General features: G+C 37.8%; 1 protein-coding gene across 1 annotated transcript; it reads right to left on the reverse strand.

The window, feature by feature from the left end:
- Positions 1-5,728: 5,728 nt before the first annotated feature.
- Positions 5,729-9,764, reverse strand: LOC140245334 (uncharacterized). Its single transcript, XM_072324913.1, has 3 exons — positions 9,590-9,764; positions 7,937-8,178; positions 5,729-7,360 (listed from the first exon to the last, which is right to left on the reverse strand). Exons 1-3 carry the CDS (start codon positions 9,762-9,764, stop codon positions 5,729-5,731), a joined length of 2,049 nt encoding a protein of 682 aa, XP_072181014.1.
- Positions 9,765-13,532: the final 3,768 nt, after the last annotated feature.

A 13,532-nucleotide genomic window follows, 5' to 3' on the forward strand; every position in this document is an offset into this window, starting at 1 on the left:
CACCCGTTCTTGAAAAATATGCGACAAGGTTGAATTTGGAATGTTGTGATCATTTTGCGCAAATCTGTACCTCATATAATAGACCATTCTGAAAGAAAGAAATTCTTCATTGTGAAATGCAGTTTTAAATGATAATGAACAAACGCAGATCTATTGAAACTGTTAAATGCGTTTGTTTCTTTTTCGGAACACCAACTCAATTAAGTAGATGAACATGCTCTATTCAACTATTTTTACGCTACTGTCACTCGGCGGGATTGCGATGATTTCATTAATTATTTCGGTGTTTTAATCATACACACTCATATCTATGTAATCATTTGTTATTCAACTATTTTTACGCTACTGTCACTCGGCGGGATTGCGATGATTTCATTAATTATTTCGGTTTTAATCATGCACACTCATATCTATATAATTATTTGTTACATGATAATGAACAATCCCAGATCTATTCAAACTGTTAAATGTGTTTGTTTCTTTTTCCAAACAAGGACTCAAGTAGATTAACATGCGCTGTTCAACTATCAGTACGTGACTATTTTTACGCTACTGTCACTCGGCGGGATTGCGATTTCGGCTTTAATCATACACACTCATATTTATATATCATTTGTTACATGATAATGAACAAACGCAGATCTATTCAAACTGTTAAATGCGTTTGTTTCTTTTTCTGAACACCAACTCAATTAAGTAGATTAACATGCGATATTCAACTATTTTTACGCTACTGTCGCCCGGCGGGATCGCTATGATTTCATTAATTATTTCGGCTTTAATCATTATACATTCATAATAGTTACTTGCCAGCAAAACAACTGGAAGTCGGAACTAAAATGGAAAGGGTATAATGATGAGTTGCACACGCATTTCAATACTATTGTCCATTTTGGCCACGAGTGTCGCTACATGAAAAGTTTTTGAATGCGTTATATTTTTTTTTTCTCTCGTTGCGCTGTGGTCTGACCTATCACGCACGCGTATCTCGCGAAAAACAAAATCGAATGATTTTATTCAATAACTTAGTAGGAACATCGGAAGGTATTTCTGTGTCTTATCGCGTGGTTAAGAAGAAAACATGAACTACTCTGCAAAACGGGAAAGAGACATGGACAGCGTGAATTTGGTTTTCAATGTTCCGTTTGTCGCGTGTTTGAAAGCGGCAAGTCAGGAAATGGAACCTCGCAAAAAAGAAAATGGAATGATTATGATATGTTATGTGGTTTAACATGGAAAGAACCGTGTAGGCCCTACTCGGTTATTCGTCACTTATAATGGATGGTAAAGAAGGATAACGGTGGGACTAAAACATGTTTGTTTCCGAGTCTTCATGCTTCAGATAGTACATGCAGATATCGAGACGGGACGGGCACTTGTGCAGTGCGTTGCTGCGTTCTACACTTTACGTAAAACGGAGATCGTAAAAGTGAAATCGCTTTTCAATGTATCGTTCGTGGCGTGATTGAAAGCGACAGGTCAAGAAATGGAACCTCGTTATATCCGATCAAATTGCTTATGTTTTTCTTTATCATGATGCACCGAAAATGTCCTCGTCATAACCGGAATCTCGTTATAACCGAACTCGTTATAACCGGTTCGTTCTGCCATAGGTTTACACTCAAAGGAAAACGGGACCGACGCGATCACCTCGTTAGTGCGGTTCACGTTATAACCGAACTCGTTATAACGGGGTTTCACTGTACAATTCTACAGAGAAGTCCACAGTTTATTTGACGAAAATTGGTTGGTTGAGATAACCAGAAACAAGGAGGTCCTAATAAAAGGTGGAACCCACTTTTTATTAGGACCAGTTTGTTTTTCCTTCTTTTTTCCTGGGGGGGGGGGGGGAATATCTCATCCATTTCAAAACCAGTTTTCATCAAATTAGCTTTGAATTTCTCTTAGAATTGTATGCTCTGTAATATTTCATAAGTAGTTTCTAATTATCTCGCAAAATATTAAAATCTGAATCCCCGATCTCAACCCAAACTATACTATCCCATTTAAATCGTAACCCAAGTAAGAATATTGTGAATTTCATATAATGATGATGATAATGACAATAATAATAATAATAATAATAATAATAATAATAATAATAACAATAATAATAATAATAATAACAATAATGGATACTTGTATAGCGCATAGGTACACCTTTCAGAGCTCATGGAGCTTCAAAAATGAAAAGATAGATATATACATGTATATACACGTTCAAACACGACAACAGAGAAGAAAATGGCAAACAACAAACAAACGCGTACCAGATAAAGAATACAATTGTTCCGAACATTATTTCGTTATTACATCATGATGTAATAACGAAATAACAATATCGGTTGCAACAAACATTCAAGTTTGAAGAGGTGATAATGTCACGAACTCAAAGCTTTCTCAGAGGTTTGTGTACAAAAAAAAATGAGAAAAACCACGTTAATTCAAACACTTAGAAATTACATCCTTCACCCCATGTCTTGCTATCAGTGACATCATGGGTTACTCCAACAAAGAGAAACCATATTTCATTCGAAGGTAATAAGTTATGTTTTATTTCATGCTACCCAACCCCCCCCCCCCCCTTAATTCAGTGAAGATGTGTGTAATATTACAGGAGACTATACAAACAAATAAAAAAACAAATAAATCACTATCTCAAGTAATGTGCACATGAGATGCCCCAAAAATATATTTTCTTGTAAGAAGGTATGAAATTTTAAAGGAATATAAAGAAAGTATCAATGTCTGTTATTTTGTTTTATTGATAATCTACTCTGTTAACTAATAGTTAGAAAGTACAATAGTAAAACGAACCCTGAACGAAATTGTTTTTGATGAGGCAAACTAAAATGTGTCAAAACCGTTAAAAGAGGAACTTGCAGCCAATATGTGTTTTCCATAACAATTTCGTTACTTTTGCTTGACCTCCGTCAAGTTTGCTTACAGTCTATCCCTGCAAGATTTTATTCCTGGAGATGACGTCATTCCCTCATCAATTTAGATGCAGTTGTAACAAATATCACTACTAGTAGTTCGTAAGAACGTAATGATGAAGAGTGTGATAGCAAAGTGGGCTAAGTGATATTTTTAAACATTTGAAAGAAAGTCCATCATCAAATCAAGCAAAATAAAGCCTTTCCAGTAATACTTTGAATTCACTTCTAAAATACATGTAATAAGGAATATTCCAAACGTTCCTGATTAAAAATATTCCATAGTTTCTTTCTATTCTCTTTGTTTTTAGCCAGCTTTAATCGAAAATATCTCAACTTAACAAGAATGGAGTTAACTCATTTTGCTATAAAACTCTTCATATGATCCTTTGAAATTCCACCCTCTGTTGATACGTGTCAAATTTCATCAAAAGTCAACTTGCTATGCACGAAAGTTGTCTCTAGCGAGTCCAGATTACCAAGCATAATACTGCGTAGAATAACATTTCCACAAGTCAAATTCTTTATCAGCTGAGCTCTAGATTATAATCTAAATCTGTTTATCCAATCATGTCAATCTTGTCAAATAAGGCAAGTGAAAAAAAAAATTGCACGCAAGTATGCAAATGTATCTGTCATTTACACTGACACTAGCGCACTGATTAACCTAACCTAGCACACCAGAGTACAGAATAACGGAATAAGTGATTCGTAACATCTTAACTCAGATTTTGATAGTGCTGACTTCACACAAAGAGTCAGTTCTCGCACTCTACAGATGCGAACGTGCTCCGTAACCAAGTAACCAATCAAAATGCAGCGTCCAAATATTACAATCTAAACAAAGGATGACCATGATGACAGGTGACACTACAGGTGTCACGTATTTTCTCGACGCCGTATATTGGCAAAGTGACATCATCAGAGCCTTCGTTCATTTGTATGTGTGTGTGTGTGTGTGTGTGTGTGTGTGTGTGCGTTTACGTGTGCAAGCAACGACGTCAAGATAGATCATATTATAAAGAATAATGATCACTTACAGTTTAAATAAATCTTATAGGTTTCATAACATAATGCATTTTGATTCAGAATCGTATCGCTTGAATTGTGCAAGAAACGAAAAGTAATCACATGAATGTCATTTCATGTTTACTATACTATAGTGACATTATGATACACACACTCACAACATCATTTGATCGCTTGATTCCGAATCTCTTCAATTTCTCGGCCTATCTTAAAATGACAAGGAATGTCACACAGTTAACCATTCATATTATAACAATAACCCATTACTGTAAACATTTGATTTTTTATATCATGCAAATTATGAAAAGAATCTCATTTTCAGGGTTGCAAAAGGGACACACAAAGTGTAAAACTACGCCCAACTTCACGAGATAAATAGCAGCACTGATTATCATTATTATGTGTTATTATTTTTGTTGGACGTACCAGTAGTATCAGTGTCTGCGCTTACAAAGGCCCAATATATCTCACTTGATTTCTTTTTGCCTAAATTATAGAAATTAACTGCTTGCTATGAGCCACAAAAGGTTATAATTTCCCCATCGTAGAAGATTCTGCTCTGTTTCCGTGACTTTTGGTAGCCACGGGCAACTCTTGCAGCAGTGACCTTTTTTTTCAATACTTTATCTACATCATTGAACACTGTCAATTTTGGGACGCTGCACAAATATTATAATTAATTTCGGACAATATTGCAATTAATACTTTCCTTTAGAATTTTCAAATATGTATTTAAATTATGTAATATAATTAAATAATTTAGATTATATAATTTAATAATATTAAATATGCATACAAACGTTGATACATACGCTTCCGGTTGATAAGAACACGTTTAGCTCCTGACCTTCCATGTACAATAAATTGATATTATTCTCTGTCACGGTAGTTATAATTACAATGCTCACATAAACAATCATGGGTCTCGCAGACATAGTACATTAGGCTCCTCCAAAGCATCACCATAGTCCATAGTATGTATACGAGGTGTTAAATTTCTCTTTATACTATAATATCATTTCCGCGTAATGATTTGAAAAATTCGAGTATATACAATTCTATTATCTAGAGTATAAACAATGCAGTTCAGCCATTACATTTGTATAGCGCTCTTATAAACCTTTTGTGTTGTTTAACAAAGCTTTACACTATATTATCGTCTACAGCGCAACTGCTGTATACATACACTCCATGTCTATCTAATTTCTCTGCATCAATTCATACCCAAAAACAATGTCAAATTTCCGTACAGTTCACTTTGACTGCGTAATCATTTTTGTTTCTTTTTTTTTTTTGATAGCACGCCTCTTGAAATGACAAAAAAAAAAAATGCTACTACAAGCACCCTGTGGATTATCATCTGACTGAACTAACCTTTTGAAATCTTCGCAAATCTCAAGGAGACGGTATTTGGCAAGGGCAACCTGAGAAGCTGACCATAAACATCAACGGCTATATGTTGTGTTTCCGTTTACCAATAAAAGGTAAGATTGCTCGCAGTGAGTGATATTGTTATTATCATGAACAATTTATGTGAATGACAGTTATAATACACATCGGAAATCATAAAGGGCTATAGCTTAGGAATGTAGACTTTCTCCTGATAAAGAGTTTTTTCCTAAAAGTTCACCCTTCCCCTCTTGAGAAAGGTGATTTCAATAATGAATTTATCAAAAATCACCTGTGATCAGGCAAAAAAAAAAAAATTCTATGATCCGCTCCATCGAGGCTGACAACTTCACTTGAGTTACAGGCATATGAAACTATCTCCTTGTAGATCTAAGTGTTTCAAACTTTTGAACAATTGCGGCTGTTTTCCCCTGTCGGTACGACGGTGAATCTGGAAACGTCGTGTCGTCGAAATTTGAGTCTTCTTCCGATGGAGAATGCCTATTTGCAACTCCACCAAAGTAAATGTGATGTACCGTAGACTCATCATTCTTTCCGTTAACATAGTTTGGATTGATAGAAGAATTTGTGGCCGGTGATGAGCTCATAGGCGACTTATTCCTAAGTTTGATTGCAGGCAGATGCTCGGGTGCCTCAAAGTCTGCCGGAGTGTCCATTGGGGGCGCCGATGGTTCGATGGAGTTAGGAGATGGTGTTTGCTCTCTGAGATGGTGCGACGTTGCGTCGTCGTAAAAAGATTCGTGGGTAATGGTAGGAACCCCTTCGTGACACTGATTCGTAAACTTCCCTTTACCAAAGTAGATGTGATGTATTTTACGCCCATTCGGATTCCCATTGCTAGGCAACGATTCAAGCGAGGAAGACGGAGTTACGTACTCTCCAGAAGTCTGAATAACTGCCGGGGATATTTCTGCTGTTTGTAAGTCTTGAACGTCTCCAAGAGCTTCAAAATAATCTTCAACTGAAAGTTTGAAATCTGATTTTGCTTCATCATAAATGCACTCTGCGGGAACCGAAGGAGTGGAGATTGCCCTGAGCTGGTTGAAACCAACTCCCCGGAAGTAGGTATGGGTGATTTTAGACCTTTTCTTGTTCTCCCCCAGAGGAGGTTGTCCGAAGGGAGAAAAAGCTGAATGAGTAAAGCGTGTTACATTCGTCTGCTTTCTTGCTGGTGTTGCCTCGATCAAAGATTGAACAGACCCTATCAGGTCGGGAAGATGGCGGGACTGTGCCATGCTATCAGGGGATAATCTTCTGGGTTCACATGGCACTCTGTAGCATGGATTCAAGGCTTCCATGGCTCTTCCGTGGTCCATGGCTTTTTGAGAGAGCGTATCATTCTTTTCGGACTGCATATCCAAATACACATTTCTTGACGATGGTGTATTCCCGAAATCTTTCTTTGTCTCTTTGTTGGGCATAGAATAAACGGGACATATTTCCTCGACTCCTGCTTTTCGGTCACCGCAGCGGAGAGCAACATAGGAGTCGATATCAGGATCCCTTCGATGGCCCTCATCCTGCACAGAGTTATCATCGGTCATTGGGCTTGTCTGACTTGCCGTAATATCGCTGTCACAATTTTTCGTGTGCAATGGACACACCATTGTACCTGGTCCATGAGGGCTCATCGAGGAACAATCGAAACCCGGGAAATAGGAATGCCGTACTTTTCTCGTCACTGCTGGTTCATTAGCTACGCCGATGTCGTCATCAGAGTATCCTCCTAATGTCAAGGAATCGTTTACTTCTGGATATTGAGTCTGAACTTGCGATCCTGTCAATAGATTCTCGGAACTTCCAGAGGGAAGGGAACCCTGCGGTTGATTCATCACGAACGGACTCCTTGTCTGTGACGACATAATCGAATGTTCTGACCCTGTGGCCATCCTTCTTTCTGAAGGAGTGGATTGCCCCTGAGAGCGAGAGTCAGACAGGTCTTCGCTTGAATCATGGAGAATCATAGATCCGCTGGAAAAACTTGTCTGTGGAAGGAAACGGGAAGCAAAAAACATGAGATCATTGACACAAAATGTCATTTCGAAAGTCTCTTTTGAGGTCCTAACCTTTAAAGGGATGGTATGGTTTTGGTTGAGATTTGACTTCAGGTTTCCAATTGTTTTGTGAGATAAAGAGCACAAATAATTCTGAGAAGAATTCAAACTTTATTTGATGAAAATCGGTTTTCAGATGGCTTAGATATCCCAAGTAAAGCAATGCCAATAGAAGTGCGACCCATAAATTATTTTATCAGGCTTGCTTTGTTTTTGTTTGTTTTAGGATATCTCAACCATTTCAACAACAACAAAAAAAAAGATTTTATCATATGAATTTTGAATTCCTCTTGAAATTGTGCAGTCCTTAACATTTCATAAAAGTGATTTCCAAGCATCTCGCACAAAGTTAAAAGCTGGATCCTCATCTCAGGCAATGACTTTATGAATACCATCCTTTTAACCATATTCTGTGACAATAATATATGGGAGGGGATTCCACTGAACTGTTACTTAAAATCCCACTGATTATGATAGGTCTTGCGTTTGGAAACATTGTCTACTTACGGAAAAGTCGGAATCTTCGGAAGAAAAGTTGTCACTGAGGTAAGAATTGCTGGATGCTTGTGGTTGCTTGCGTCGATATTTCCTTGTACCACAAACAATCGCCAAGACGTTAAAAGCGGCGAAGATAGCTAAAACTGCGGCTACCACCCCTACGATGACGATGCGGAGCGAAGTGGTGTGCCGGACTGGATGGGCTCGCATAGCTTGCATATCCGATACACGTGGATGGCTGGTAGAAGTACCTGTTTCAGGAACCAGATGAAGATGTGCACATGCTGAACAAGATTTTAGGAAAGGGCATAGGGTATCTAATGGCAACACATTCGTGATAGAATAAATATCGTACTGCCACTGGGTATGTAAATTCACTGGCCAAGATTGCATAACTTTTCGCTTGTCTTGATAAGTATAGTTCGAGAGCTGTGTATGATTCCTTTCAAACTAAAGGGATAGAAAATGTGAATGTCTTCCTGGTGTCACTATCCCTTCCGATGAGAGGATATTGTTATTTACATGTTGTTGTTTTTTTTTTTTGCCGGGGGGGGGGGGGGGGGGGTTAGGGAGTGAACTTCCTCGAAATGCAGCTACTTCGACAACTGCTGCTGACAGTATTAACGTAAATATGAGGGGTGAAAGTGAAAGTGAGGTCCAAAGGTATATGACAAGTTCCTTCATAGGTCTTTTTTAAATTTTTGTATTTTGCTATTCATAATTTTTATCCACTTTTCATGCAAAGATACTCAGATGAACCTGAACACATCCATGTATGTGCACGGGAAGTATAGATGGCAGCTTGTGTGTAGTCTGTCTACAGAGTGAAGCAAACACAAACATGACCTATATTCCACAAATAATCATGGTGTCAATCATAAGGTACTAGCATGCTGAACCGCACATGTAACATATTGCTTTACGTTCAGTAGTATATCGTATTGGGCTACAGTTCATTATTCCGAAGGTTCGCTATTCCAAAGGTTTTTATTCTGAAAGTTCGTTATTCCGAAGGTTCGTTATTTCGAAGATTCGTTATTCCGAAGGTTCGTTGATCCGAAAGTGAAATAAGGTTTGTTATTCCGAAGGATCATAAATCCGAAAATGAAACAAGATTCGTTATTCCGAAGGTTCGTTAATCCGAAAACGAAATAAGGTTAGTTTATCCGAAAATATAATAGGGTTCGTAATTCCAAAGGTTCATTAATCCGAAAATGAAATAAGGCTCGTCATTCCGATGAAACAAAGAATACAGAACGAAAACGAAAACGGAATAACGAACGTTGTTTCATTTTCAGATCAACGAACCTTATTTCCTTTTCGGATTAACAAACCTTCGGAATAACGAATCCTATTTCATTTTCGGATTAACGAACCCTACTTCACTTCCGGATTAACGAATCTTCTGAATAACGAACCTTCGGAATAACGCCACAAATGACGAACCTCTACGTATAAGGAATTTGTTTGTTGTGGATTAACGAATCTTTGGAATAACGAACCTTCGGAATAACGAACAGCGCCCATCGTAGTGATAGACATCGCTAGGTCATTTACAGTGAACAACAGTGACCACGTGAAACTCATTTATTTTACAGTCTGGAAAAGATACTGTATGCACAGAATGTTCCAAAACAAAAATGATCATGAATTCGCACTCACTTATATTTTTGTTAGTCTCAGTCTGAGGAGAGCACGAAGGGCTTGGTGTTTCAGTCATATTACTCTTCGGTAAAGCTTTCAAGTAAAAAATAAATCCAGCTTTTTTCTTGGTAGCGTCTGCGGTGAATATGATAGCGAGGCGATTTGAGTCAGACTGGAAAGAATCATTCGTCATTGATCCAGTCAGTTTACGCCAGTCCTTGGGCCTGATCGGGACATTGAACCCGAAGTATACGAAGTCGTACTGGTCCTCGATGTGGAGGAACTGGACGGTGAAACGGATTACGTAAGTAGGCGGAGCTTCCACCAGCCAGTAAAGATACTCGTTGTTGTGATAGGAAGTTTTACTGATGACGTCTTCCGGTTCACACGTGGTCAACTCAATATCCGCATCTGCACAAAGGAATTAATCCAAAGAATTCAAGTTGGTTTTTTTTTTTTCATAGTAGTCAGATTCATCAAGAAGATCAAGCCGGGCATTGGCATATTTGAGAGACAGGGCGAGGATGGGGAGGGTTCCGCCAAACTTACGAGTGCAGTTAAAGGGACTGTACAGTAGTGGTTGAGGTGGGGATGATTCATGTTTTGAACATTCCTAAGTGAGATAATGAGAAACCTCTTATGAAATATGAAAGAGCATGTAATTTCAAGAAGGATTCAACGTCTATTTGAAAAAAAAGTGATAATAATAAAAGGCGTCAGGCCACGCCTTTTATTAGGATCTTTTTGTTTCACCTTGTGTTTAGATATCTCAGCCATTTCAAAACCGATTTTCATCAAATAAACTTTTGATACTCCGTAGAATTGCATGCTCTTTGACATCTCATAGAGTGGTTTCTGAATATCTCGCAAAACGTTAGAAGCTAAATCCTCAACTCGACCAGAACTGTACACACCCTTTAACAAGAAAAATTATGAAGAGGAAAAAACAGGTAATGTTAGCACTGATGAAAAAACAAACAAACAAAACTGCTGTGATGGTACACAGAAAGCGTAGTTTTGGATTGTAGGTTCATCTAGCTTGCAGAAAAGTTGGACGCTATTAGTTATTATTATTATTATTTTATTTTATTTTATTTTATTTATTTTTTTATTTTTTTATTTTTTTATCTTTTTATATATATATATTTTTTTTTTTTTGGGGGGGGGGAAGTTGAACGCTTCGCAATAGCCCGTTTCGTCATGTCAAACAAATTCCGTACATGTAATTGATTGGAAGTCAGGAGTCTTATCCACTAGGCCATAGTGCCTCCTAGATGAGGAAAAGAAGCTGCAAAGCCATCGTTGTCCCCCCCCCCCCCCCACCTCCACACATACAGTGAACTCCCGTTATAGCGGACACGGTTATAACGAAATTCCGGTTACAACGAAATAAAAATTCAGGCCGCAACTTTACAGACTTTTTTGTTTTGTATTGTTTATTTGTTCGGCTATAACAAAATTTCTATATAACGTAAAAAAAAAAATGCCGGTCCGAGGACTTTCTTATAACGGGAGTCAACTGTACGCGCCAAAACTGCTATCATTTCGTCGAAAACCTATAGCATTTGTCCTATGACGTATAATATTTGACGGTAAAGTGTTTCTTTCTTCCGTTTACTATATAGCACTTGAAATGTTAAGACATTTTTATACATGACCCTACATCACAACACCACCAAAATGTCGCCAGACATCGAAAGTCGGATAAGGGCAGATTCTGCAAGAGCAGGTTTGATCTAAGCTTTGAAATTACATGTAACTCAATAGAAATTGACTTTCCTAACCCATCAAAATATTGAAAAGAAAGGACACCACATAAAAAGTGTTTACAACTGCAACTGCGGAAGTGGCTTTGAAATTCAAAAAAAAAAAAATATTCGACTACTTTACCTCACCCAGTGGTGCTCAGTGCAATGAATGGTACAAATTTGTACAACAACAACAACAACAACAACAACAACAACAACAACAACAACAACAACAAAAACAGAGGGATTATCAGATGACGTTGAAATTTTGAACGCTCATTAATTACATGTCGCGGTCACACTTTTACACCCCGGTCCGTACTACTATCATAGCAACTGATAATTTGTGGGCAGCATGTGGTTTATTTGCTCGCCTATGATTGTACTGGTATTTGAGAAAAATTTTCTCTACCCCCAGTACCAATGTCCCTTTTACTTAATGTGGTCCTAAGGTATACCCGTGTTCCTTACTTGTTCTTCACACTCGGCTACTGTTGGAACCTATACTCTTAACAAGCTCGCTTTTAAGAAGGTTCGAAGCTCTGACACATCGACCGTCGTGTTCTGTGTCAGTAATGTGTTATCGTATATCCAAGCTGGATATTATGAATCATCATATTTTGTTATGTTCCATGCATTTTTTTTGATTGAGAAGTAAATTGAATTTGAAATTATGATTAATACTTAATTTCAATGCAAAAGCATTATCTTTTCAAAAGTTATGAGAATTGAAAGTAAAAATGTGTAAAGGGTTTTTGATAAATTAAAAGGGCCCTGTAAGATCATGCCTAAAGACTTTGCGTATAATCGCACCATTTGAGGGAAAACAAGTGTTCAAGAAAAAAAAAAATGTAAAAAAAAATCCTCATTCCTGTTACGGCCCCAAATTCTCGAATTACTCGAATTACTCTAGAAGAGGACTTGCTCTTTCATAAACTATAATGAACTACAAATTAACCAGGTTGACCCATATCACCTATTTTTAGTCCTCAAGAATGGTTAGGTCGTGCAACTCTTTGTTGCTTTCGTGATGCACAGTGGCATAAATATATACGCGTGGGGTGTATGCAGAATTAGCACGTCCTCATATTGTCTCACGTATTATGCTTCTATACCTTGAGTGTTTGTTCAAATAAAACATGACTAAGCGTTTGTGTGTGAGTGTGTGTGTGTGTGTGTGTGTGAGGGGGGAAGGGTACTCATGAGATCATAGGTCTTCGAGCATCAGCAACCACGCTCCCATCAGATATCAATACTAACTGATGCACGTCACGAGCTAGACACCCACGACCACGAGTCATAACACCCACGAGTCATACATCCCACTAGTTGCACAGCTCACGAGTCATACAGCGCATACTAGAAACTAAAGTGAAAGAGGCCTACGAGTTCAATATTAGGTAAAATTGGCCTGCGCCGTCTAGGCCTACGCGCTGTACAGTCCATGAGCTAGAAACAAAAATTTGACACACTAAGAATGCCTACCGTTGGAGGTAAGTACCTCCTTTGAATAATCGCCTCCATGTTTCGGCCAGAAAATAAAAAATGTCGTGACTCACACCTTTTTTTTTAATTTCTGAGAATAAACAAAAGAAATTCCTACATTTATTGTCAGGATTATATGTTTATAGTGGTTTCTGTCATATAATGTGTTTTTTTTTTTCATGCATGGCAAGAATGACACTGTTCTTTTTTCCTGATTTATACGAGCATATCATAGGTATTGAGTTAAATGATAAATCCTGATAAGCAATAACGTGTAATAGAAATTAGGAACTTTTTAAAAAGGCGCATTCAATGTTTCTAATGCTTATAAACCATGTTATCATTATCAATTTTAGAAAATATGTTTTAATTTTTACAGTTCTTGAAGACACGTCTGTCTCTGATCTTTTATTTTGTTGTTTTTATTTTCACTTCCTAGCATGTCAGGCACACAGGAATGAGCATAAAAACTAAAACTAAAAACAAACAAACAAAAGCATTCTTAATAGTCTTCTTTGATTTGCACAACCGACTTCATATCCGTCTCATGGATCAGGTTGTGAACAGATTTTCATCCTGTTGAAAAGCCCTTCTGACTGCACTTTGACGCCACATCACCGGCAAAATGAAATGGTGGTTGTGTCGAAGGTTCTGGTATTTAGCTCAGCGAAGAATTAGCCTGAATAAGCGGATCATCTATGTAGATCATCCCTGTAGAGGCATGCGGG

Source organism: Diadema setosum, chromosome 22 (genome assembly GCF_964275005.1).
Source record: "Diadema setosum chromosome 22, eeDiaSeto1, whole genome shotgun sequence".
NCBI classification, from domain to species: domain Eukaryota; kingdom Metazoa; phylum Echinodermata; class Echinoidea; order Diadematoida; family Diadematidae; genus Diadema; species Diadema setosum.